Source organism: Oncorhynchus keta, chromosome 23 (assembly GCF_023373465.1).
Source record: "Oncorhynchus keta strain PuntledgeMale-10-30-2019 chromosome 23, Oket_V2, whole genome shotgun sequence".
NCBI classification, from domain to species: Eukaryota; Metazoa; Chordata; class Actinopteri; order Salmoniformes; family Salmonidae; genus Oncorhynchus; species Oncorhynchus keta.
Genome location: NC_068443.1, coordinates 24,525,058 through 24,549,927, shown reverse-complemented (window position 1 = coordinate 24,549,927; position 24,870 = coordinate 24,525,058). Strand labels below are relative to the sequence as shown.

Sequence of the window (24,870 nt, the reverse complement as noted above, 5' to 3'; positions counted from 1 at the left end):
ACTAGCTATGCCTGCTGGCTGGCTGGCTACTCAGTAGTGTTTCTGTTTGCTCTTTCATATCTTGTATAACAGAAATCAGTGGGGAAGAAGTTCCCGAAAAACATTTCCATCATTGGATCATTTGCTCATGTTGCGGCAGCACAGCATGCTCTCGTTGCATACTGAACAGTTAGCTAGTTCTCTGGGTACAGTTCTCTAAATATGGAGAGAGCAGATGAACAGTACCCAGAGAACTAGCTATCTAAATATGGAGAGAGCAGATGAACAGTACCCAGAGAACTAGCTATCTAAATATGGAGAGAGCAGATGAACACCAGTGACTCTCCTGACCTGCTAACCGCCTCCGCACTCACACTACAACATTCTGCTCCCTGCCTACCCACACACACAGCAGCTATCATTAGTAAATGTTCACTGCTCCAGTTCTTTACCAGATGTATTAGAAATGCAATGTTGAATATTACACACATTGCTGATTCCATTTTGCTCCCTACCCCATTTTGCTCCTGTTCGCCCTATATTTTCAGACCTGAAGAGTCTAGTCTAGATAGATCGAGGCAGTGTAGAGTAGCGCTTCCACCATATTGCTTCCACCCTACAAATCTGCCAACTTTGAAGGGTTAGGGCCAAGGGGAAGGGTTAGGGCCAAGGGGAAGGGTTAGGGCCAAGGGGAAGGGTTAGGGCCAAGGGGAAGGGTTAGGGCCAAGGGGAAGAAGCGGTAGGGAGTGAATTGGAACCAGTGGACACTGTTATTGTATCTTACCCTCTCATCTTTCTCTCGCCAGGCCTATTCCCAGGATGCGTACCTCCGAAGCCGCAGTACCTACAGTGGAAACGCCCGTCACATCCCCGAGCCACCCCCCATATGTTACCCTCGTGTAGACTGTAAGCCCCCAGGGATGGCCCAAGCTACAGAGACCCCCTCCCCAGTTGGAGTGGGGGTACAGGGAGCATGCCGGGGGGCAACACCACCAGACACGGGGTACCGCATGGAGATTCCCGTGCCCCCCTCCCCTCCTCCTCCTGCACATCCGTACCCCAAATCCCAGACCGCGGCGTGCATGCGCAACGACAGCGTGAGGACTGTGGTAGTTCCTCCAGAGCTGGGCCGTATAGGACCAGCACACAGAATAGACTGTAACCTGGTAGGGTCCCCTGACCCTGGCCTCATCAGAGTGCGTCCTGGGTCTGTGTCCCACTACCCCCTGCCACGGAAAACAGACATCTACCCCTCTGGGGCGAGCCTCCTCAATTACAGTGCCCCGCTACACCAGTACTCCCCCAACCCTGTCTCTCACCAAAACATAGACTGGCGGACGTACCAGACCTACAGGGAGTACATCGATAACAAAAGTATACACGCCTATGGCAGCCAGACCATCCAGGAGAGACTAGAATGCCTGCGAGCCGCCAGCCAGAACACCTTCAACTCCTCCCACCACATCCCCCGGAGTGGCTGGGGCCCCAACCCTAAGGGTCTCCGGCGCAGGAGCACCTCCCACGACCGCGCCTACCATGGACCTCCGCCCCCCTTCCACCACATGCCTCCCCGCAGCTCTTCCCAGGACCGTATGAGTATGGCGGAGCGGGGGGTCCACCCCAGGAACTGGCCTCCTCGTAGTGTATCCCAGGATGGGTTAACACACAAGGCCCGGGCTCGCTCCTCTGACTGTGACTATGTGGACTCTGTGGAGCTGGGCCGGCCCATGGTGGATAGACGGGGCTACGCTAGCAGGCTGGACCAGGGTACACGCCCCAGCAGGCAGAGCCTCTCCAAACAGGCTGTCCATCACCGACCCCCTGCAGGGTACGGTAGGGACAGCCTCCGGGGAACGCCAATGCCCAACCCTACCCTCTATGCTAAAGGACCAGAGCAGCTCCAGCACCAGCCTCACGGCGTTCCTAATATGACCCAAGACAGACCCTCTCACCTGGGGAAGATTATCAGCTTGGAGCCCTCCCCAACCGACCAAAGAGCTGGGGTCAAAGATGTGAACCATGTGAGCCAGAGCAGGGGGCGGGCAGAGACCATGCAGCCGGCAGGAGAGGTGCCAGGGAGAGAGGTGGCAGCGGTGGTGGGCCATAGGTCCTCGTCCTTATCCGCCTCCCATCAGAGACCACAGAGGCTTGGGATTCTCAAAACCTCCCACCACCACCCACCTCGCACAGAGCCCCAGGCCCAGGTGAACGGTCGCGGCCCTTCAGCCTCAGAATTGGGCGTAGTCCTCAGGGAAAAGCCTCCTGGGTCGGTGAAGAACCCCAGCCCCCTGCGCCACCCTTCCTACATCCTGGCGGTGAACGAGGAGGACGGTTTGGAGCCAGCAGCGGACTCGATGTGCTGGCTGCCCAACGATGCGCGGCGGGAGATGCACATGCGGCGGCTGAGCAAGAAGCAGGAGAAGGACCAGACCTCATGCTCCTCCAGCAACCTGGAAGAGTCCCTCGACTCAATCCCCTTTATCGGTAAGAGGCTGAACACTAACTTCACAGTTGCGTCCAAAATAGCTTCCTATTCTCTATTTGGTACACCACTATACTTCAAAAGTAGTACATTTTCATAGGGAATAGAGTACCATTTGGGAAATGACTCTATCCATTTAATCGGTAAGAGAGCTCTAACATCATGGCACTGTGCAGTCTCCATGGCACCAGGCATGTAGGCAGGAAAAAGAGGAGACTAGGGGCCCAGTAGCAGCAGCAGTTCGTCAGTACAGATAAGAATGGGAGGGGAAATTGCTGGGGAGAAATTACAAATCATTAGATTTAGAAACATGGTTTTATAGTGTTTTTTACATTTCATACTGGGCCCATGTTTACCACCTGATCAATCCTTGACTAGATGTACAGTATGTTGTTAAGAAGCTTTGGTGGCAGGCAGTGAGTGTAGAGGGTTTTTTCTGCCATTGAAATCCTTTGGCAGGCCACCTAAGTAGTCCAAACTATGTAATAAAAAAAACTGTTGCATATACCCTGACTCTGCGTGCAATGAACGCAAGAGAAGTGACACAATTTCACTTGGTTAATATTGCCTGCTAACCTGGATTTCTTGTAGCTGAATATGCAGGTTTAAAAATATATACTTGTGTATTGATTTTAAGAAAGGCATTGATGTTTATGGTTAAGGACACATTGGAGCAATGACAGTCGTTGATTGATTGTTTTTTATAAGATTATTGCTAGCTAGCAATTTACCTTGGCTTACTGCATTCGCATAACAGGCAGTCTCCTTGTGGAGTGCAACGAGAGAGAGGCAGGTTGTTATTGCGTTGGACTAATTAACTTTACGGTTGCAAGATTGGTTCCCCCGAGCTGACAAGGTAAAAATCTGTCGTTCTGCCTCGTTCCCAGGCCGTCATTGAAAATAAGAATGTGTTCTTTAACTGACTTGCCTAGTTAAATAAAGATTAAATAAAGGTGTAAAAAAATCTATTAAAAAATCGGCCATTCTGATTAATTGGTCGACATCTAGTTGTTACACGTGGTCTGCCACTGTGAGGACGATCAGCTGTCCGTCCTGTCTCCCTGTAGCGCTGTCTTAGGCGTCTCACAGTACGGACATTGCAGTTTTTTGCCCTGGCCACATCTGCAGTCCTCATGCCTCCTTGCAGCATGCCTAAGACACGTTCACGCAGATGAGCAGGTACCCTGGGCATCTTTCTTTTGCAGTGTTTTTCAGAGTCAATAAAAAGGCATCTTTAGTGTCCTAAGTTTTCATAACTGTGACCTTAATTGCCTACCGTCTGTAAGCTGTTAGTGTCTTAACGACCGTTCCACAGGTGCATGTTCATTAATTGTTTATGGTTAATTGAACAAGCATGGGAAACGGTGTTTAAACCCTTTACAGTGGTTCTTACGAATTATCTTTGAAAGATAGGGTCCTGAAAAAGGGAAGTTTTTTTGTTTGTTGCTGATCTTATATACAGTACCAGTCAAACGTTTAGACACACCTACTCATTCAAGGGGTTTTCTTTCTTTTTACTTTTTTTCTACATTGTAGAACAATGGTGAAGACAACAAAACTATGAAATAACACATATGGAATCAAAGTGTTAAACAAATCAAAATATATTTTAGATTCTTCAAAGTAGCCACCCTTTTCCTTGATGACAGCTTTGCACACTCTTGGCATTCTCTCAAACAGCTTCACCTAGAATGCTTTCCAAAAGTATTGAAGGAGTTCCCACATATGCTGAGCACTTATTGGCTGCTTTTACTTCACTCTGCGGTCCAACCTATCTCAATTACAGGCCCCTCTCATCTTTTTAAGTGGGAGAACTTGCACAATTGGTGGCTGACTAAATACTTTTTGCCCCACTGTATATATAATCTTTGAGATCTAACAATCCCCAAAATAAAAGCTAGGCAGTCAAGGAGAGTTTACCCTTCACTAAGCCCCTCTCCAGATTTTTTTTATTTTATTTTTTACCTTTATTTAACCATGCAAGTCAGTTAAGAACAAATTCTTATTTTCAATGACGGCCTAGGAACAGTGGGTTAACTGCCTGTTCAGGGGCAGAACGACAGATTTGTACCTTGTCAGCTCAGGGGTTTGAACTTGCAACCTTCCGGTTACTAGTCCAACGCTCTAACCACTAGGCTACCCTGCCGCCTCGTGCAACCAATCGCAGCGCTCCAATTGATAGCAACTCTCATCGAGTCCAACACCTCAGAGAAGCTCACATTTGAAATGCATGAAAACAGGGGAGGGGCAGTGGGAAAAACAGAATTTTATTTAAAACATTTTGTTTAAATGGCTAAATACTTAAAAAAGTGCAGCAGGGGTACATGCTACTGTGATTGTTGAAATGCAGAGCCTTATGATGGAGTATTGTTTTTAACCCAAAATGTTACATTGTTTGCTAGCGCAACTGTTTAGCTAGCTCTGTCTCATTGACCGCCAAACGTTGCTAATGCTAGTTAACCACTTAATATAACTTGTTTTCTCTCATCTGCTGTCAACATCAGGATACGATTGAGAGCACTAGTTTGCTCCAAAAGTGGTTATAGCTTTGACTGCATGCCGATAGTTAATTCAGAGCTATTCAGGGGCTAGCTACACTACAAACATCATTTTACCAGGTTCCTGTGAAGCAATTGTAGTGGCAGTCCACCACAATATACGCAATAGTTTCCTGATTAGCAAGGGGTAGTCTGTTTTAATGTCATTGTGTATTAGGAACACAGTTTTAGATCATTGTGAAGGGATCTCGCCAGTGGTTGAATGGGGAATTGGGCTTCCCGGGAAAATGGTGTCCAAGGTTGCAATAGTAACCTTAGCGAATGGTCAATGGATTATTTTTTTAAACATTGAATTTAGCAGTATAGATTTTGTTATTATGTATGAGCAAAAGAACATGGCAAAATTCATAGAATTGCAGGAAATTAGATTTAAAACTGCAACATGCGGTCTACACCACCAAGATGGGGGGGGGGGGCTCTAAACATTTTTCTCTCCCCCTGCCACACCCACAACCTAATCTATTATGTTGATGGTGATATGAACACTTGTCCTCATAAGAAGTGCTCTAAATGTCACTCCGGCTAAAGCCCGTGTCTAAAATTATTATTTTTTGCATTTGTGCATTTTCCTTTTATCTCCTCTTCATTTTGCTGATAAAGCTTTCAGCATTTTTAGCATTTCATAAACAGCTGAATTAGACATCTTTTCCTTAAAGGGACAGTGGGATGAAAATGTAGCCAGTTCTGACTATCCATTACACTGAGCTCACAACCTGCAATATTCAAGTTATTTTGTTTCAGGAGTCAGTCATACTTGTTTTTCTTCAATCTTGTGGACAGCGAAGACATGGATGTATTATTACTGATTTGAAAAGGTGGGTCAGGGTGTACTCTAGCTAAAATACATCGTATTTTACTGGGCCACTCAGTAAGTGCGATCAGTAAGGTAGGGCACACCTGTTTGCTGATCCACTTACAGTGTTCTGGAAGGACGCTGAAGAACATTGTGCATTCTACAGGTGTGTGTTCTCTGGAACTGGGTCACAGTCAGGCAGCAGAGATGAGGCATGGTGATTTTTAGTATGGCCCATGGGACAGAAGTTAGCTAGAGTTTGGTCGTAGAGCCAGCCAAGCCTGTTGTATTGTACCACTGGGATACGGGGGCAGCAACTACCACTAAGCAATTCATCATCAGACATTCAGATCTAATTTGCGCTTCAAATCACATTTTATTTGTTACATGTGCCGAATACAACCGAATACAAATTGAGTTGACCTTACCGTGAAATGCTTACTTACAAGCCCTTAACCATCAATGTAGTTTGAAAAACAAGAGTAAATATTTACTAAATAAACTAAAGTAAAAAATAAAATAAAATAGCAACAATAAAATAACAATAATGAGGCTATATACAGGGGTACTGGTACCGAGTCAATGTGCAGGGGTACAGGTTAGTTGAGGTAATATGTACATGTAGGTGGAGTTAAATTGACTATGCATAGATGATAAACAGAGTAGCAGCAGCATTCATACAGTCATTCCTATTGATGGCACAGTGGATTACCAGCAATAGTGTGTTTTTAAATATGTGATATTTACAGTAAATCAACTCTGCCATGGTTTATACCGGGACTTGTTTTACTGAGGCCTGTGTGTGTCAGTCATGATGAACCTGTACGTAGCCTGGGCTTATTGTGTTAGCGTGATGTACGCTGAGGCTTGTCATATCTCATTTAGGTGTTGGTGGAGGTGCTGCTCAGCTGACAGGAGTCTTTAAGGCATATGCATGTTTCCCACCCGAAACAGTTCGGTAGAGTTTGTGCGTATATTATTTTTTGGCTGTTCGGGCATAAAAAACATTCTGGAGGCAAGCTAAAGTTATGAGCCGAAGTCTAGGCCCCTTCAGTGATTGGTCAACAGTAGGGATTCTTCAATAAAATATTTGTCATTCAACGAGGGACAACTCGTTTTTGATGCAAATTATTTTGAGAAATACTGCACCAAACATCTTCATTTGATGTAAAATCTCCTGCAAAAACGTCAAAATTAATAAGTTCTTCTTGATTTATCTTAGATGAATTCTGACTATATTTTGATTAAGTGTATACTGGCTACAGCTTCTCAAAATGGACAAATAGTACTATTGTGCTTTTTCAAGCGGCGATCTTAATAAGGATCATAACCCCTTCTTTTTTTCATTTTCTCTTTTTTTTTTGTTGCCTAAAATGAGCTACCCAAATCTAACTGCCTGTAGCTCAGGACCTGAAGAAAGGATATGCATATTCTTGATACCATTAAGGAAACACTTTGAAAGGTGTGTAAATGTGAAATAAATGTGGGAGAATATAACACATTAGATCTGGTAAAAGATAATACAAGCAAAAAACATGCGTTTTATTTTAGCTCCATCTTTGAAATGGAAGAAAAAAGACATACTTTCAGATAGGAGTCTAGATGTCATTTCAGCCACCAGATGGCAGCAGTGTATGTGCAGAGTTTGACTGATCCAGTGAAGAATTACATTACTGCACAATATTTTGTATTGGGTTTGCCCAAATGTGCAGAATTGATACATTTTCAAGTACATAACTATAGAGAACATACAAAAATTATATGTTAATAAAACATTTAAGTTTACTCACTCCCACGAATGTCATACATGATGGATAATTAGCTTATACACTAACTTTCAAACCTAGATAGCTGGGTGGGGTGTGTGTGGAGCCAGAGACAGCACTGGGGTCAAAATGTAGACCCCAGTTCCTACATTTGAACATAAAAATGTATTCTATCAAACAAAACTGCTACATTTTATCTCTGGGACCCTCAGGATGACAAACACAGAGCAAGATTACTGAATGTAAGTACATTATTTACCTTCAGAGGTGAATGCATCAAACCAGTTGCCACGATACAAGTTTTTGTTGTTGTTGTGCGCTCTCCTCAAATAATAGCATTGTCTTTTCTTCACTGTAATAGCTACTGTTAATTGGACACTGCAGTTAGCTTAAATTCTTGTTAATCTTTCTACACATATAAGACATGTCTATGTCCTGGAAAGCACTTTGTGTTATTAAACTTACTGAAGGCATTGTTAAAATGATTAAAGTCTGTTCTTGAATTTGCCTTTCAATAGACGATTTGCCTATTAGAGACAATGTAATTTTATCACTCACATCTCTTGTGAACGCCCCTCCACACAGCACTTATGACCCCATCTCTGTTATACCAGCCTGCCTTACTGGTGATGATGACCTTAATTTAACCAGTTAGAAATTTATTTTTGTGTCATCCAGCATGTAGCGGTTACATATCTACCTGTCATGGTACTTCCATACTGCTACTGCTGGTAGTGGAACAGGCAGGGCCACGCAAGGTGCAGACACCGCAGACAGTGAGGAGGGAGGGTGATGGGGCAGCCCCAGCACCACAACTCTGGGCCTTGTGCCCATGATGTGATTCAGAGAACAGAGGTCTGATTGAGCTGCTCTAACCAGCCCTCAGGCTCCCATCAATGAACCATTTGAAAGACCAGCAGGCCACTGTCTGTACGGTTGGAGCCCTCCTCGTCATGTGAGGTCAGATTCCATTCCAGTGGCCCAGAGTGGCAAAGCCGGTCGCTCACTAGTCTTCTTTAGCCAATGCTCTGGTCAAGGTTACATGCTTTACCCTCTTGGATCTAACAGCTGACAGTCTCAGTCTGGGTTTTATTGGGATTTAAAACATGTGGGGTGTTATTAGAATCTCTGGATTTTAGTTTAAAGAGTTCAAATGTGGATTTAACTTCGACTGTCTCAACTAAGTCTCAACTAATATTGTTATGAGGGTCTTCAAATGCGATCCCTCGTTGAGGATTTATCTTGCAATGTTTCACCTTTGAGCTTTGCATGGAACTCCAGGACTTGTATGGGAGTACAACCACTGCCAGAGAATCTGGGCTGTTGTTTCCATTCCAGAGTGAGGAGGTCTGGTACTGGGTCAGTCTGATTCTGACCAGGCCAGGTGCGGTGACGGTCCTCTCCCAGGGCTAGTAATCCCTCCCTGTGCAGCATGCTGCTGGTGGACAGGCTGGGCATGGGGCTGGGGTCCTGGGCTTGGCTGGACCAGTGGGCCTGGTGCAGGGCCTGCCAGAAGTGTGAGCTTCGCTATCTGACTCTGGAGGAACCAGACGGCGTGTTGAGTTCTACAGACGGGAAGGGTGTGTTACCTAGAAGTACAGTTTCTTGTATGCAGTTATTTTCCATCTCAAAAGGTTGAGTTTGATGTAGACACCATCAATGGGGTTGTTGTACATTTGGCCCATGTTGTTGTCTAGCTGTATTTAATTTAACACGAGATCTAAAGACATCAGGGGGTGTTTGTCTCTACAGAGAGGGTGAAACTGCCTATGGGGGTAGGCCTATATTGGTGACAGATGCCTATGGGGGTAGGCCTATAATAGTGACAGATGCCTATGGGGTAGTCCTATAATAGTGACAGATGCCTATGGGGGTAGGCCTATAATAGTGACAGATGCCTATGGGGGTAGGCCTATATTGGTGACAGATGCCTATGGGGGTAGGCCTATAATAGTGACAGATGCCTATGGGGGTAGGCCTATAATAGTGACAGATGCCTATGGGGGTAGGCCTATATTGGTGACAGATGCCTATGGGGGTAGGCCTATATTGGTGACAGATGCCTATGGGGGTAGGCCTATATTGGTGACAGATACCTATGGGGGTAGGCCTATATTAGTGACAGATGCCTATGGGGGTAGGCCTGTAATAGTGACAGATGCATATGGGGTAGGCCTATAATAGTGACAGATGCCTATGGGGTAGGCCTATATTGGTGACAGATACCTATAGGGGTAGGCCTATAATAGTGACAGATGCCTATGGGGGTAGGCCTATAATAGTGACAGATGCCTATGGGGGTAGGCCTATAATAGTGACAGATGCCTATGGGGGTAGGCCTATAATAGTGACAGATGCCTATGGGGGTAGGCCTATATTGGTGACAGATGCCTATGGGGGTAGACCTATAATAGTGACAGATGCCTATGGGGTAGTCCTATATTAGTGACAGATGCCTATGGGGTAGTCCTATAATAGTGACAGATGCCTATGGGGTAGGCCTATAATAGTGACAGATGCCTATGGGGGTAGACCTATAATAGTGACAGATGCCTATGGGGTAGTCCTATATTAGTGACAGATGCCTATGGGGGTAGGCCTATATTGGTGACAGATGCCTATGGGGGTAGGCCTATAATAGTGACAGATGCCTATGGGGGTAGGCCTATAATAGTGACAGATGCCTATGGGGGTAGACCTATATTGGTGACAGATGCCTATGGGGTAGGCCTATAATAGTGGCCAATGCCTATGGGGGTAGACCTATATTGGTGACAGATGCCTATGGGGTAGGCCTATATTGGTGACAGATGCCTATGGGGGTAGGCCTATATTGGTGACAGATGCCTATGGGGGTAGGCCTATATTGGTGACAGATGCCTATGGGGGTAGGCCTATAATAGTGACAGATGCCTATGGGGTAGGCCTATATTGGTGACAGATGCCTATGGGGGTAGGCCTATATTGGTGACAGATGCCTATGGGGGTAGGCCTATATTGGTGACAGATGCCTATGGGGGTAGGCCTATATTGGTGACAGATGCCTATGGGGGTAGGCCTATATTAGTGACAGATGCCTATGGGGGTAGGCCTATATTGGTGACAGATGCCTATGGGGGTAGGCCTATATTGGTGACAGATGCCTATGGGGGTAGGCCTATATTGGTGACAGATGCCTATGGGGGTAGGCCTATATTGGTGACAGATGCCTATCGGGTAGGCCTATATTGGTGACAGATGCCTATGGGGGTAGGCCTATATTGGTGACAGATGCCTATGGGGGTAGGCCTATATTGGTGACAGATGCCTATGGGGGTAGGCCTATATTGGTGACAGATGCCTATGGGGGTAGGCCTATATTGGTGACAGATGCCTATCGGGTAGTCCTATATTAGTGACAGATGCCTATGGGGGTAGGCCTATATTGGTGACAGATGCCTATGGGGGTAGGCCTGTAATAGTGACAGATGCCTATGGGGTAGGCCTATAATAGTGACAGATGCCTATGGGGGTAGGCCTATAATAGTGACAGATGCCTATGGGGGTAGGCCTATAATAGTGACAGATGCCTATGGGGTAGGCCTATAATAGTGACAGATGCCTATGGGGGTAGGCCTATAATAGTGACAGATGCCTATGGGGTAGGCCTATAATAGTGACAGATGCCTATGGGGGTAGGCCTATAATAGTGACAGATGCCTATGGGGGTAGGCCTATAATAGTGACAGATGCCTATGGGGTAGGCCTATAATAGTGACAGATGCCTATGGGGTAGGCCTATAATAGTGACAGATGCCTATGGGGGTAGACCTATATTGGTGACTGATACCTATGGGGTAGGCCTTTATTAGTGACAGATGCCTATATTAGTAACAGATGCCTAATATGTTAGGCCTATATTAGTAACAGATGCCTAATATGTTAGGCCTATATTAGTGACAGATGCCTATAGGTTAGGCCTATATTAGTGACAGATGCCTATAGGTTAGGCCTATATTAGTGACAGATGCCTATAGTTTAGGCCTATATTAGTGACAGATGCCTATAGTTTAGGCCTATATTAGTGACAGATGCCTATAGTTTAGGCCTATATTAGTGACAGATGCCTATAGTTTAGGCCTATATTAGTGACAGATGCCTATAGTTTAGGCCTATATTAGTGACAGATGCCTATAGTTTAGGCCTATATTAGTGACAGATGCCTATAGTTTAGGCCTATATTAGTGACAGATGCCTATAGTTTAGGCCTATATTAGTGACAGATGCCTATAGTTTAGGCCTATATTAGTGACAGATGCCTATAGTTTAGGCCTATATTAGTGACAGATGCCTATAGTTTAGGCCTATATTAGTGACAGATGCCTATAGTTTAGGCCTATATTAGTGACAGATGCCTATAGTTTAGGCCTATATTAGTGACAGATGCCTATAGTTTAGGCCTATATTAGTGACAGATGCCTATAGTTTAGGCCTATATTAGTGACAGATGCCTATAGTTTAGGCCTATATTAGTGACAGATGCCTATATTAGTGACAGATGCCTATAGTTTAGGCCTATATTAGTGACAGATGCCTATAGTTTAGGCCTATATTAGTGACAGATGCCTATATTAGTGACAGATGCCTATATTAGTGACAGATGCCTATATTAGTGACAGATGCCTATATTAGTGACAGATGCCTATATTAGTGACAGATGCCTATATTAGTGACAGATGCCTATAGTTTAGGCCTATATTAGTGACAGATGCCTATATTAGTGACAGATGCCTATAGTTTAGGCCTATATTAGTGACAGATGCCTATTAGTGACAGATGCCTATATTAGTGACAGATGCCTATAGTTTAGGCCTATATTAGTGACAGATGCCTATAGTTTAGGCCTATATTAGTGACAGATGCCTATATTAGTGACAGATGCCTATAGTTTAGGCCTATATTAGTGACAGATGCCTATATTAGTGACAGATGCCTATAGTTTAGGCCTATATTAGTGACAGATGCCTATAGTTTAGGCCTATATTAGTGACAGATGCCAATATTAGTGACAGATGCCTATGGGGTTACATTGCCGCTGCTCCTTTACAACCCTTCTCCTTGGCCCTGGTTGAGGTTAGAGATGGGTGCAGTCTGGGAGGCTGGAAAGAAGGAACTAGGGCAGTGGCTTTTAAATTTAGCTCCACATGCCCCACGGCTGCAGGTAGAGAGCAGCTTTGTACTCTGAGCTGTTTTGGGCTTGGAGCGCCAGGGGTGGGCGGAGTCGGAGATGCTTTACTACTCAGCAGTTAAGTTTCACACTTTTCTTTTAAAAAAGGGGATATGTCAGAGAGGGGAAGAGAGCAGGAGAGATCCTCATTTCTAGCAGCCGTGTTGTTGGTGTAGTGCCATGCAAGGGTTACATTGGGACTCTTCTTAATGCTGCACTTGCTGAAGAAGCAAAACTGAAATATCACAGGAAGCTGAATTATTTTTTTTAACCATTATGATGAGGAAGTTCATGGGGTTGATCATGATGATGTTTGTCCATCATGTAATACCGAAGTGTGTGTTGTGTGATTGCAGACGAGCCGGCTAGCCCTAGTGTTGACCATGAGGCCACGTCCATTCCTGCGTCCGCCGTGATATCTGGCATTCCAGCCGTACTCCCCCTGAACCCAAGCTCCTCCCCGTGCCCTTTTATTCGCCGACAGATGTCACATGACCAAGGTAAGAGGCACTGTGGGGGTGGGGCTCCTTGTTGTCATGGTTATGGTTGTCAGATACAGTTCTGTCTGTTGCTGTGTTAATGCCGTTGTCTGTTTCAGTCATTAGTGGCATCTGAAACATGGTTCCGTATGTAGTGCACTAATGTTAACCACATCCCCATGGGCAAAAGTACTGCACTATATAGGAAATACTACCGTTCCGTTTCAGCCACCTCCATTGTGTTGTTTTCTGAGAATGCATGACATTGACCCAGTTCTCTGTACAGGCTTGAAAGCAGCGAGGATGTCTCCTCCATCAGTGCCAAATCACTTTGAAGTCAAATTTGCAGTTTGACATTGCTTAGATGTCCCATTCACTTTGGGCTGTGCATTTCAACACAATTCTGTCCTGAAAATACATTTGACCAGTCATGCTTATCGGTCTGTAGGTTAATTTGCATAATTTTTGTGGAATTAAATTGCCCTGTGTGTTTTTGTTAGTCTTTGTGCATTTTATTTATCACATGCACAGCTTACAGAGCCTAGTTTGAGGAGCGGAATAGCCTACCACCTGTCAGACAGCTTACAGAGCCTAGTTTGAGGAGCGGAATAGCCTACCACCTGTCAGACAGCTTACAGAGCCTAGTTTGAGGAGCGGAATAGCCTACCACCTGTCAGACAGCTTACAGAGCCTAGTTTGAGGAGCGGAATAGCCTACCACCTGTCAGACAGCTTACAGAGCCTAGTTTGAGGAGCGGAATAGCCTACCACCTGTCACACAGCAGCAGAGTAGCTGCTCAAGGCTACTGGAGTAACATCTCTATACGTGATCGCATGGTAAACGTTGGTGGCCACAATTAAAAAGTAGCTATTTTCATTTCCCAATCTGAACTTGTAAAGCGTGTCTCCCATTCCCATTAGGAGGCATAAACTATAGCCTGCCTACTGTCAGTGATCACCACCACTTTGCAATGTGAGCTTGAGGCAGTAGACCTGTTTGAAACCTGATCGTTTTACTTCAAAAAATGAGGCATATCTTACCTTGTTCAAAGTAGCCTAGTGAAAATCCATCCATAGAGACGTGGAGGCAATTATTTAATAGTCTTCCTCTAGCCATTAACCAGCATTTCTCTCCTGCTCTATTGGTTTTCATATCAACTTTCTTTCATTGTCCAGAAAGCTAAAGGCACAATCCTAGTCATATAGCAACCCATCATGGTAGTTACTCTTTCTAAGTTTCTAACAGCGATGTTCATCCCTTCCGTGTGGAACTGCTCACATTAGGTCTGCTGTTTACAACTGTGTTTTCCGCTAATTGTATTTGGGTAAATGTTTGAAAATGACGTTTTATCTGCTTAATTACAGGAGTTGCATGTTCAATAAGCTCATAATGAAACATGTCCTGTCCTTGTATGCATGCATAGTATCAGAGGGGAAGAGTCAACGCGAGAGGTTTCACTCTCGACAAAATCTGTCCAAAATAAGCCCAATGCGTTTCAATGGACTTATTTTGGGCCTAAGCTTGTCGCCTGCCTTCCCGCCGACACCTCCCATTGTTATGGCGGAAACATACGCATCTCGTCATTATATACAGATATCTGATAGTATTTTCTGTTGCTCAAGTAATTTTACCATTGGGGATTTCTGTTACTCTTTGTTGACTGGTTAATGAGGGTCAGTTAGTCGGCAGAAAAATGGGCCGAATTTGAATATCTAGTCATGTGATATTGAGCTCTAATACCACCACTGACCCTCACCAATAACACCCAGCTGGAACATCACTCTGCCCTGACTCCTTAAAACACTTATGTACCCCTGTTGCCATGACACAGCCCTTCACACTGTCGTTGTATACATCTTCCGTTCTCAAGATTCTCTCAGAAATGCGATCCTGGAGTCTGATGCTTCGACCAAACAAGAGCGGTCCAAATCCTGTGACGAGGGTCTGGATAACTACAGAGAGGAGGGCAGAGGGTAAGTCCCTTTTGAAATTTGGTCTGATTTCTCATGATACTCTTTTCCAATGGTTCTCTGTTCATCCTCCTAATATCTGCCATTTTGTCGTCGTCGTCCCCCCTTCTCTCGGTCTCCAGCCGGTCCAACAGTAAACACATGCCTGGACTGAGAGGCCTAAGAAAGGTGAGGACACGGATCTATCCAGGGTTAATTAACCACATGTCGGCTGTGTTTATAACAACTGTAAAGGGTTATAACAGCTCTATAAAGGTTTATCCATGACATGTTGGCTGTGTTTATAATGTCTGTTAAATTGCTAGGGACTATTATGATTAAGGTCTTCTGCTTTTCCCCACATTGAGTGCCCAACGGTGTGACAAGCTGCTACTTTCATTAAATTAGTTTTTAATTCAGTCTTTCTACTCTCCCTGTGCCTTTGAAATGTTTTCTAATCACATTGACAGGATGTGTTGTGTGGTTTTTGGCTCATCTTGACTTCCTCAGCCATAATGAACTCGCCTGTCTGTGATTTTCCTGCGGTAGTCAGGCTTTGATGCTCCCGAGACTCCTGGGGATTGACGCTCTTTAAGAGTACAGGCTCGCTGTTTCTGCTGATACTCCTATTGGTGTGTGTGTGTGTGTAGGCTCTGGATGGACACAAGTCGTCTGATGACTCTGGTTCCAGAAGGGACTCCTCTTCAGATATCTTCAGTGACTCTTCTAAAGAAGGCTGGCTCAACTTCAGGCAGCTCAACACTGAGAAGAGCAAGGTATGTGTTTTTATATTGTAAAATCGTGTGGCGGTCTACTGTGCTGGTCTGGTAACAATCCACCATAGATGCTGGAAAGGACAATGTCAAACAAAAATATCCACAATAGTGTGAAAAAGAAAACATGCACACCCACCCCCACACTGCAAACAATCTTGATCTTCACACAGAGCCTTATCTTGTTTCTTTCTCTCCCCAACTCTCTGTAGCGTGTGAGCGGGGGTTCGAGGTCGTGGAAGCAGATGTACGCTGTGCTGCGAGGCCACGCCCTCACGCTCTACAAGGACAAGAAGGACGGCATCTCTCACGCCTCCTCCCACTCCCAGTCCGACGACGACCCACAGCCAATCAGCATCAAGGCCTGCCTGATTGACATCTCCTACAGCGACACAAAACGCAAGAACGTGCTGCGGCTGACCACGTCGCACTGCGGGTACCTGTTCCAGGCAGAGGGCAGGGATGACATGCTGTCCTGGATCAGAGTCATCCAGGAGAATAGTAATCTGGATGATGAGGTGGGTTCTTCTGGGAAAGATGCTACGCTCTAATCTACTACATTACTAATCTAATCATAATCACATGATGTCATTGTAGTGCGTTTCAATTCCTTGGTGTCCAATCTTAGATTGAATCATTCTTTGCTGAGCACATGTTTTTATCCAAAGTGACACAGTAGCTAGCATTTATACCAAGATTCAGGTACCAGGTCATAACCTTACCTCAAGGCAGTTGTTTGAAATGCCCCTGTGTCCTTTTTTTGAAGCAGTCACTTGTGAGTAGCCTGCATTTGCACTTCTTGGATCTCATTTACACCAGTCATTGTCACTGTCCTTGGTCACTAGAAGAAACAATAGATTTTGGACAGAGACTAAACCATCTTCGTTCACTGCTCCTCCCCTTGGGTTAACTGCTATGAAGAGTTTGTCCAGTTGCCTTGGTGTTCCTGTTCTGTGGGTAGACTGACTACTACTGCCTTAAAGTAACAATGTCAAACCATTTTAACACTAGGGACAGTTTCCCTAACATAGATTAAGCCTATTCCTAAAAAGGCATTGAACATGTATTTTAATCCAGAATTATGCTTAAACTGTCTGGGGAAACTACCCCTTGACTACTAATGCTTACTGTATGTATGATATCACTAGGCTACAGAAAACATCCCCTGCTGAACTCTAACAAGAATGTTTTACTGTTGCTGTCAGCGGTTTGCCCCTTCTCAGTTAGCCTTCCTTGGGTCTTTGTCTGTGGTCCCAGTCTCCCACAGAGTCTCACTACTGGGGACCAGCCCATGACTTCTAAATAGCACAAACAGGATTCAGTGGTAAACTACTAAATCATGTTAACTTTAAACTCTCTGCACAAACGGTAGATCAGTGATTAACCCTTTTAGGTTTGATTCTTTACATGGACTGACTTTGTTGTCTGTGATGTGTTTCAGAGTGCTGGTATAACCAGCCAGGACCTGATCAGCAGAAAGATCAGAGAGTACAACACCATGATGAGGTATGCAGCCTGACACACGTCCTCTTTATTTAACCCACAATGCAATGTCCCTTTAGACCCACTCCTATGCACAAGCCATTCAAGTCACACATAGTATTATTGAATGTACTAGAATATCATATTTGTGTCTCTGTGTTGGATCCAGTGCCCCCAGCACCAAGACTGAGCCTTCCCCCAAAACCTCCCGGCAGTCCCTCAGTATCAGACACACCCTCCTGGGGGGGAAGGGAGAAGGCAAGAGCCCACACTCACCCAAAACAGGAGAGAGGGGTAAGATTACAAAAGAGAGCTTAAAGCAAGCGATTACATTTACCACCAGTAGACATGCTGTGTCCTTTACAAACAGCTGAAAAGGAGTGCATAGTGCCGAAGGTATAGCTATTCTACACAGTAAAGGTGCACAGTAAATATGGTAGGCCTTCATGTGGAAATATGTTATTGAAAATGTTTATCTTTGGCTGTCTGCAGAAGCAGCTGTTGACCCTCCAGTAGCTAGTGTGGTTTGAGTGTGTACCTTTAGTGTGGATTAGCTCTGACACGGCTGCTTTGTGTGTGTTCTGTCAGATGACTCCAGTCCTCCACGGGATAAGGCTGCCTGGAGGAGGGGCATCCCCGGCATCATGAGGAAGCCCTTTGAGAAGAAGGCCACAGCTGGGGTCACCTTTGGGGTGCGCCTCGATGACTGCCCATCTGCACAGAACAACAGGGTAAGTGAGAGGGTGTGCGTGTGTTCACATGTGAGAAAGACATGGTGGAAATGATGTTGAATGAATTGAGCATGTGTTTTGTTCCCCTTTGATGGTCTTACATTTGTGAGGTTTAACTTCTATGTTATGTTTATGAAAGTGGTATCTATTTATTTGTTTCTTGATTCATCCAATGTGTATAATGCTAAAGGCTTAATGCCGTGTAGTTTGTTCCCCTCATCGTGGAGGTGTGCTGTAAGCTGGTAGAGGAGAGGGGGCTGGAGTACACTGGGATCTACAGAGTACCAGGGAACAACGCTGCCATCTCCAGCATGCAGGAGGAGCTGGACAATAAAGGACTGATGAGTGACATCGACATCCAAGAAGATGTGAGTGACACACACACACACCAACCTCTCCTTGTTCCAGTCTGTAATCCCCACATGTTTTAAGCTAACCACCATCATTCCTGTTCCCAAGAACTCTAATGCTTCATGCCACAATGACTACCACTCTGTAGCGCTCACATCTGTAATCATCAAGTGCTTTGAGAAGCTGTTTATGGCACACATTAACTCCACCATCCCAGCCACCCTAGACCCACTCCAATTTGCATACCACCCCAACAGATCCATAGATGACGCAATCTCAATTGCTCTCCACACTGCCATAACCCACCTAGATAAGAGGAATACCTATGTGAGAATGCTGTTCATTGACTACAGCTCAACGTTCAACACCATTGTCCCACCCAAGTTCGTCACCAAGCTTAGGACTCTGGGTCTGAACACCTCCCCCTGCAACTGGATCCCGGACCTCCTGACGGGCTGACCCCAGGTGGTGAGGGTAGGCAACGTCATCTCCGCCGTGCTGACCCTCCACACAGGGGCCCCACATGGATGTGTGCTTAGTCCCCTCCTGTACTCTCCGTTTACCCACGACTGAGTGGCCAAGCATGACTTCAACACAATCAAGTTTGCTGACAACGCAACGGCGGTAGTCCTGATCACCGACGACGATGAGGCAGACTACAGGGAGGAGGTCAGTGTCCTGGCAGTGTGGTCCCAGAACAACAACCAGTAAGACCAAGGAGCTGATGGTGGTCTACAGGAAACGTGGTGGGGTGGGGGGGGGGCAGGACTGTAGTGGAGCAGGTCGAGAGCTTCAAGTTCCTTGGTGTACAAATCACTAAATTCTTAAAATGGTCCAAACACACATGCACAGACGGGAAGAAGCCGCGACAGCTCCTCCTCCCTCCCAGGAGGTTGAAAAGGTTTGGGCCCTCAAATCCTCGAAGTTCTACAGCTCTACCGTTGAGAGCATTTTGACTGGCTGCTTCACTGCCTGGTCTTGCAATCGTGCTGCCATCGATTGCATGGCTCTACAGAGGGTGGTGCGGACAGCCCAGTACATCACTGGGGCCGAGCTCCCTGCCATCCAGGACATCTGTATCAGGCGGTGTGAAAGGAAGGCCTGGAAAATTGACTCCAACCACCAAAGCCATAGACTATTCTCTCTGCTTCAGCATGGCAAGCAGTACCAGTGCATCAAGTCTGGTACCAACAGGCTCTTGAATAATTTCTATCCCCAAGCAATAAGACTGTTAAATAGCTAACAGAATAGCTACACAGACTATCTGAGTCTACCTTGTATCTTTATTGACCTTTATTTTTGCACTGTCTCTATGCACACTCACAGGGCCCTACACACACATACACACTCACAGGGCCCTACACACACACACACACACACACAAACACATACACACTCACAGGGCCCTACACACACACACACTCACTCACACACATACACACTCACAGGGCCCTACACACACACACACTCACTCACAGGGCCCCCCCCCCACACACACACAATTCAATCTGCTCATAGACACGTAATATGCACGTACATTTATACTGACTCTACACATACAAACGCACCCACTCACATACAAGCTGCTGTGACTCTGTTTCTTATATCCTGTTGCCAAGTCACCTTACCCCTATACATATCTACCTACCTCCATCACTCCAATATCCCTGCACATTGTAAATATGCTATTGGAACTGACCCTGTATGCTTGCTTGCTTGCTTGCTTGCTTGCTTGCTTGCTTGCTTACTTATTGTGTTGTTCATATTTCTTATTTTTTGCTCTGTGTTACTGTTTTCTTTAAGTATTACATTCTTATTGATTTGTTGGGTTTTGAGTTTGCAAGAAAGGCACTTGTCTGTACTTGTGCATGTGACATTAAAACTTGAAACATACATATATATCTCCCATACCTCACATTAACTCCTTTAATGGTTTTCTCACTTGTTTTCCCTGACAGAAATGGAGGGACCTAAATGTGATCAGTAGTTTACTGAAATCCTTCTTCCGGAAACTTCCAGAACCCCTTTTTACAAATGGTGAGATACTGAACACACAGTAAATGCATATAAAGAAAATACAATTGGTTAAGAAAGCATTGTTAATTAATCCTATTTATTTAGTCATGGCTGTTAAAGGAACTAAGTGGTCCTTGTATTCTATTTACAGAAAAATATGCAGATTTTATTGAAGCCAATCGAACAGAAGACGCAGTGGAGAGGTTGAAAGAGCTCAAGCGGCTGGTAAGTTACAGGTCATTCTATGAGGGCTTTATAGATTTATAGGAATAAGAGCTTCATGTAGTCTAGTGGTAGGTTTTAATTGTTGCATTCAAGCATTGAAGGTTGGTTCCCTTTTCTTCGCAGATCCTTGAATTGCCTGAGCATCACTATGAAACCCTCAAATTTCTCTCTGGACACCTCAAGTTGGTCTCTGAAAACTGTGAGAAAAATAAGGTATGTCAGTGTGAGGGATAAAATGTTTTTTAAATGGAGCCTTTTAACAGAGAGGACTTGTGTATGGACTCGACTAAATGCCCCCAGATGGAGCCTCGTAACCTGGCCATCGTGTTTGGTCCGACTCTGGTCAGGACCTCGGAGGACAACATGACCAATATGGTCAACCACATGCCAGACCAGTGCAAGATAGTGGAGAACCTCATTCAGCAGTTTGACTGGTTCTTCACTGAGGAGGGGGACGATGACCCTGTTGTACGTAGCATCTCTCTCGCCATCTCGCTACTGCTTTCTCACCCCGTCCACACGCACACACCTATCTAAACACACTCGGTCATGCTACTCTCAGCTGGTAATAACACACAATGTTCAGTGTGTGATGTAGTGGATGTTTGTTAATCTTGCTGGTTGGCTAAAGTGTTGTATGAGGTGAACATTTTTCTCTCTGCATCCCTCGTTGACTTCTTTCCTCTACGTTCCTCTCCCTCATTGGATCTCTTTCCTGCAGACCTCAGTGGAACAGGAGAGTACAGTGCAGTCTCAGCCTGTGCCGAACATCGACCACCTGCTGTCCAACATCGGCCGGACCACAACAACCACCTCAGCTGCGGAAGTCTCAGGTAACTCACCTTTTTCTCATTGTTACCACGTCTGGCGTGGCTCTAATGCAACACTCCTGTGACCGTTTTACCAGTATACTAATGAGCCTCAGAAAAAGGGACACACGCATTTCCTGGGTATGTTCAGAATGTACCTGTTAGTCCTAAAATAAGAGGCTTCTTGTTTGCTTTCCATCAGATGATCTAAAGCTAAGCAAGTCTACTGAAAAGTCTCGTGCTTTTGTAAAGGCAAGCTATTTTAGCAATTCTTCAATGGAAGGATTTTCGGTTATCCAATTGGAAATTGCTGAAAATAATTTGCAAATGTTGTTAAGGTCTGTTTCGTTGTCATTCTTTTTTCATTTGCCCAAGACGATAAATTGTCTTTTACGTTAGATCATTTTCCCAGTTCTCTCTTATTTGAATGTTTATTTTGTCCTTTGCTCATGTCATCTCTCCCTGTGCTTTCCTCTTTATGTTGAGATGAACACTTCTTTTCTTTCACTTCTTTTCTTCCCCTCCCATATAAACCCGGCATGTTCTTTCCCCCAAAACAACAAACAAACAAAACAACAGAGTGGAAGTATTAACCCTTCTGACCCCTACCCTTGGTTTGTGTGTAGTGTGTTTTTTTCTCCCCTGTATCTGTCCAGCACTCACACATTGACCCAATCTGACACAGGCCAAGTGGGTGGCGTCTTTCACTCGCTGATGTCACTGGTGGACTCTGTAATGTCAGTGGTGGACAGCTGGGACTGTAGGAAGAAGGACGATGAGTGTTGTCCCCAGTGTAGCTGCCTAGTCTGCAGAAACCCTCAGCTCTGTTAACTTGGGGGGAAACATGAAGGAGCGGAGAAAAACAGAAAGAAAGAGACGTCGGTGTTTTGTCATTTCCTGTTGGTGTGCACGTTTTTCACATTTCTCTCAAATGAAAATACCTTATAACCTAATGGATACATACAGAGCAGTGCCTGCAGTAGTTTCTTCTGAAAGCCTTTCTGCTGTCTCTTGTCTCTAAAGCTGATCGCGAGGACAAGTAGCATGGTACGGTCAAACCACGGATTCACTACCGCCTGCTCATGTGGCATTACTGTCATGGTGTCGGGGGGTTGTAGTGGTGGGGGGCTGAGCTGGCTGTTGTCTAACACACTCAAGAGACATCTAGGAGAGATCAGAACATAGTTACACACACATTGACTAGGGAGGTTAGAAGGATGCCGGTGAGATAGTAGGTAAAGTAGCTCTGGTTGCTTTTGTCCCTTTCTGCCCTCCTGTCACATTTGACTCTCAATCATACATTTGAGATGGACATCATAGGGTGAATCTCGAAGGTATTGTACTATTTATTGCGTGCAGTCTACTCAAAACGTTAGATGGAAGCAAGGACAGCATTGGGGCAGACTGTCTGAGGAGATCTCTCCTTGCTTCCCTCTGATGTTATGTGAAAGAGGTGAGGAGATGATTCAAGGAATCAGGAAAAGACTTCTGAGATTCACCCCTAGTCTTCTCACTGAACCACCGTTTTTTTCTCAGCATCAGAAACACCAACTACAGCCGAACACTGCCACCTCGCTCCTCCCTCACTGCTACGTACTTCTACCACAACACACCGACCATCCACGTCTATCAAACACTCACCTTCCCCATCAGAATCCTTGTGTAGCACACTGATATAAACAACAGATTTGGGGTCAGTTGCACCTATATTCCAAATGATTACGGTAAATAGCATTTCCAATATGGAGATATTCCATGTCCAATACAGCTGACAAGAATTTAAATGGAATTGACCCCAACTCGGACACACACAACTCGTAAATCAAGCAAACACACTTAAAGGAAAATTCCGTTGTTTCATTAGTATATTATTGTTGATATAGTCCCAAACTGTTTTGCATGTCAGCGATCAAGTTCTGAAGATATAGAATTTTCTAAATATATAGAAATAGAGCCGTTATGATGCATTTTTCATCATACAGTGCATATTCGGAAAGTATTCAGACCCTTTGACTTTCCCACCTTTTTTTACGTTACAGCCTTATTCTAAAATGTTCTACATTGTTGTTGTGGGGGAAAAAAAACAATCTACACACAATACCCCATAATGACAAAAGCAAAAACAGGTTTTTATCAAAATAAATATGGAAATATTACATTTACATAAGTATTCAGACCCTTTACTCGGTACCTTTGGCAGCGATTACAGTCTGGAGTCTTCTTGGGTATGATGCTACAAGCTTGGCACACCTGTATCTGGGGAGTTTCTCCCATTCTTCTCTGCAGATCCTCTCCAGCTCTGTCAGGTTGTATGGGGAGCGTTGCTGCACAGCTATTTTCAGATCTCTCTAGAGATGTTCAAGTCTGGGCTTTGGCTGGGCCACTCAAGGACATTCAGAGACTTGTCCCGAAGCCACTCCTGTGTTGTCTTGGCTGTGTGTTTAGGGTAGTTCTCTTGGAAGGTGAACCATCACACCAGTCTCAGAACCTGCTCCAGAGTGCTCAGGACTTCATCAATGATCTCTCTCTACTTTGCTCTGTTCATCTTTCCCTTGATCCTGACTAGTCTCCCAGTCCCTGCCTCTGAAAATCAACCCCACGATGGTGCCAGGTTTTTCTCCAGACCTGAAGCTTGGCATTCAGGCCAAAAAGTTGAATCTTGGTTTCATCAGACCAGAGAATCTGGTTTCTCATGGTCTGAGAGTCTTTAGGTGTTTTACTCCAAGTGGGCTTTCATGTGCCTTTTACTGAGGAGTGGCTTCCGTCTGGCCACTCTACCATAACGCCCTGATTTGGTGGAGTGCTGCAAAGATGGTCGTCTTTCTGGAGGTTTCTCCCATCTCCACAGAGGAACTCTGGAGTCTGAGTGACCTCCCTGACTAAGGCCCCTCTCCCCCGATTGCTCAGTTTGACCGGGTGGCCAGCTCTTGGAAGCGTCTTGGTGGTTCCAAATTTCATCCATTTAAGAATGAAGGAGGCCACTGTGTGTAGATTGAGGATTTTGTTAATCAACTTGAGAATAAGGCTGTAACTTAACATGCACTGTATGTTTCTGTATTCATACTGGCTGTATGATGCATCAGCAATGGACTAATGAATCAAATACCAGAAGATGGTTTTTGCATGGAGTTTTCCTTTAAGCCGTACCTCCCCCACCCAACACACACTATTCTGGCTTGATAGTTGCAATATTTATGTAGGGAATGATTTCTTTGATAAGGTTTTTGTACGGACCCTGTTTTGTAGTGTTTGTCAATCATATTCAATTGAC

At 45.0% G+C, this 24,870-nt stretch overlaps 1 protein-coding gene across 6 annotated transcripts in view; it reads left to right on the top strand.

Annotated features, from left to right (window-relative positions):
* LOC118402034 (rho GTPase-activating protein 21-like) overlaps positions 1-24,870 on the top strand; it is a 68,477-nt gene that overhangs the window by 36,878 nt on the left and 6,729 nt on the right. For all 6 annotated transcript variants that reach the window (XM_052476899.1, XM_035799861.2, XM_035799860.2 and 3 more), the window contains 15 exons: positions 786-2,463; positions 13,141-13,284; positions 15,134-15,236; positions 15,356-15,401; positions 15,863-15,988; positions 16,198-16,503; positions 17,427-17,491; positions 17,637-17,761; positions 18,056-18,198; positions 18,405-18,566; positions 20,508-20,586; positions 20,717-20,790; positions 20,914-21,003; positions 21,091-21,258; positions 21,512-21,623. In XM_052476899.1, the coding sequence (XP_052332859.1) occupies positions 786-2,463; positions 13,141-13,284; positions 15,134-15,236; positions 15,356-15,401; positions 15,863-15,988; positions 16,198-16,503; positions 17,427-17,491; positions 17,637-17,761; positions 18,056-18,198; positions 18,405-18,566; positions 20,508-20,586; positions 20,717-20,790; positions 20,914-21,003; positions 21,091-21,258; positions 21,512-21,623 (3,421 nt within the window). The remainder of the gene's footprint in view (positions 1-785; positions 2,464-13,140; positions 13,285-15,133; positions 15,237-15,355; positions 15,402-15,862; positions 15,989-16,197; positions 16,504-17,426; positions 17,492-17,636; positions 17,762-18,055; positions 18,199-18,404; positions 18,567-20,507; positions 20,587-20,716; positions 20,791-20,913; positions 21,004-21,090; positions 21,259-21,511; positions 21,624-24,870) is intronic.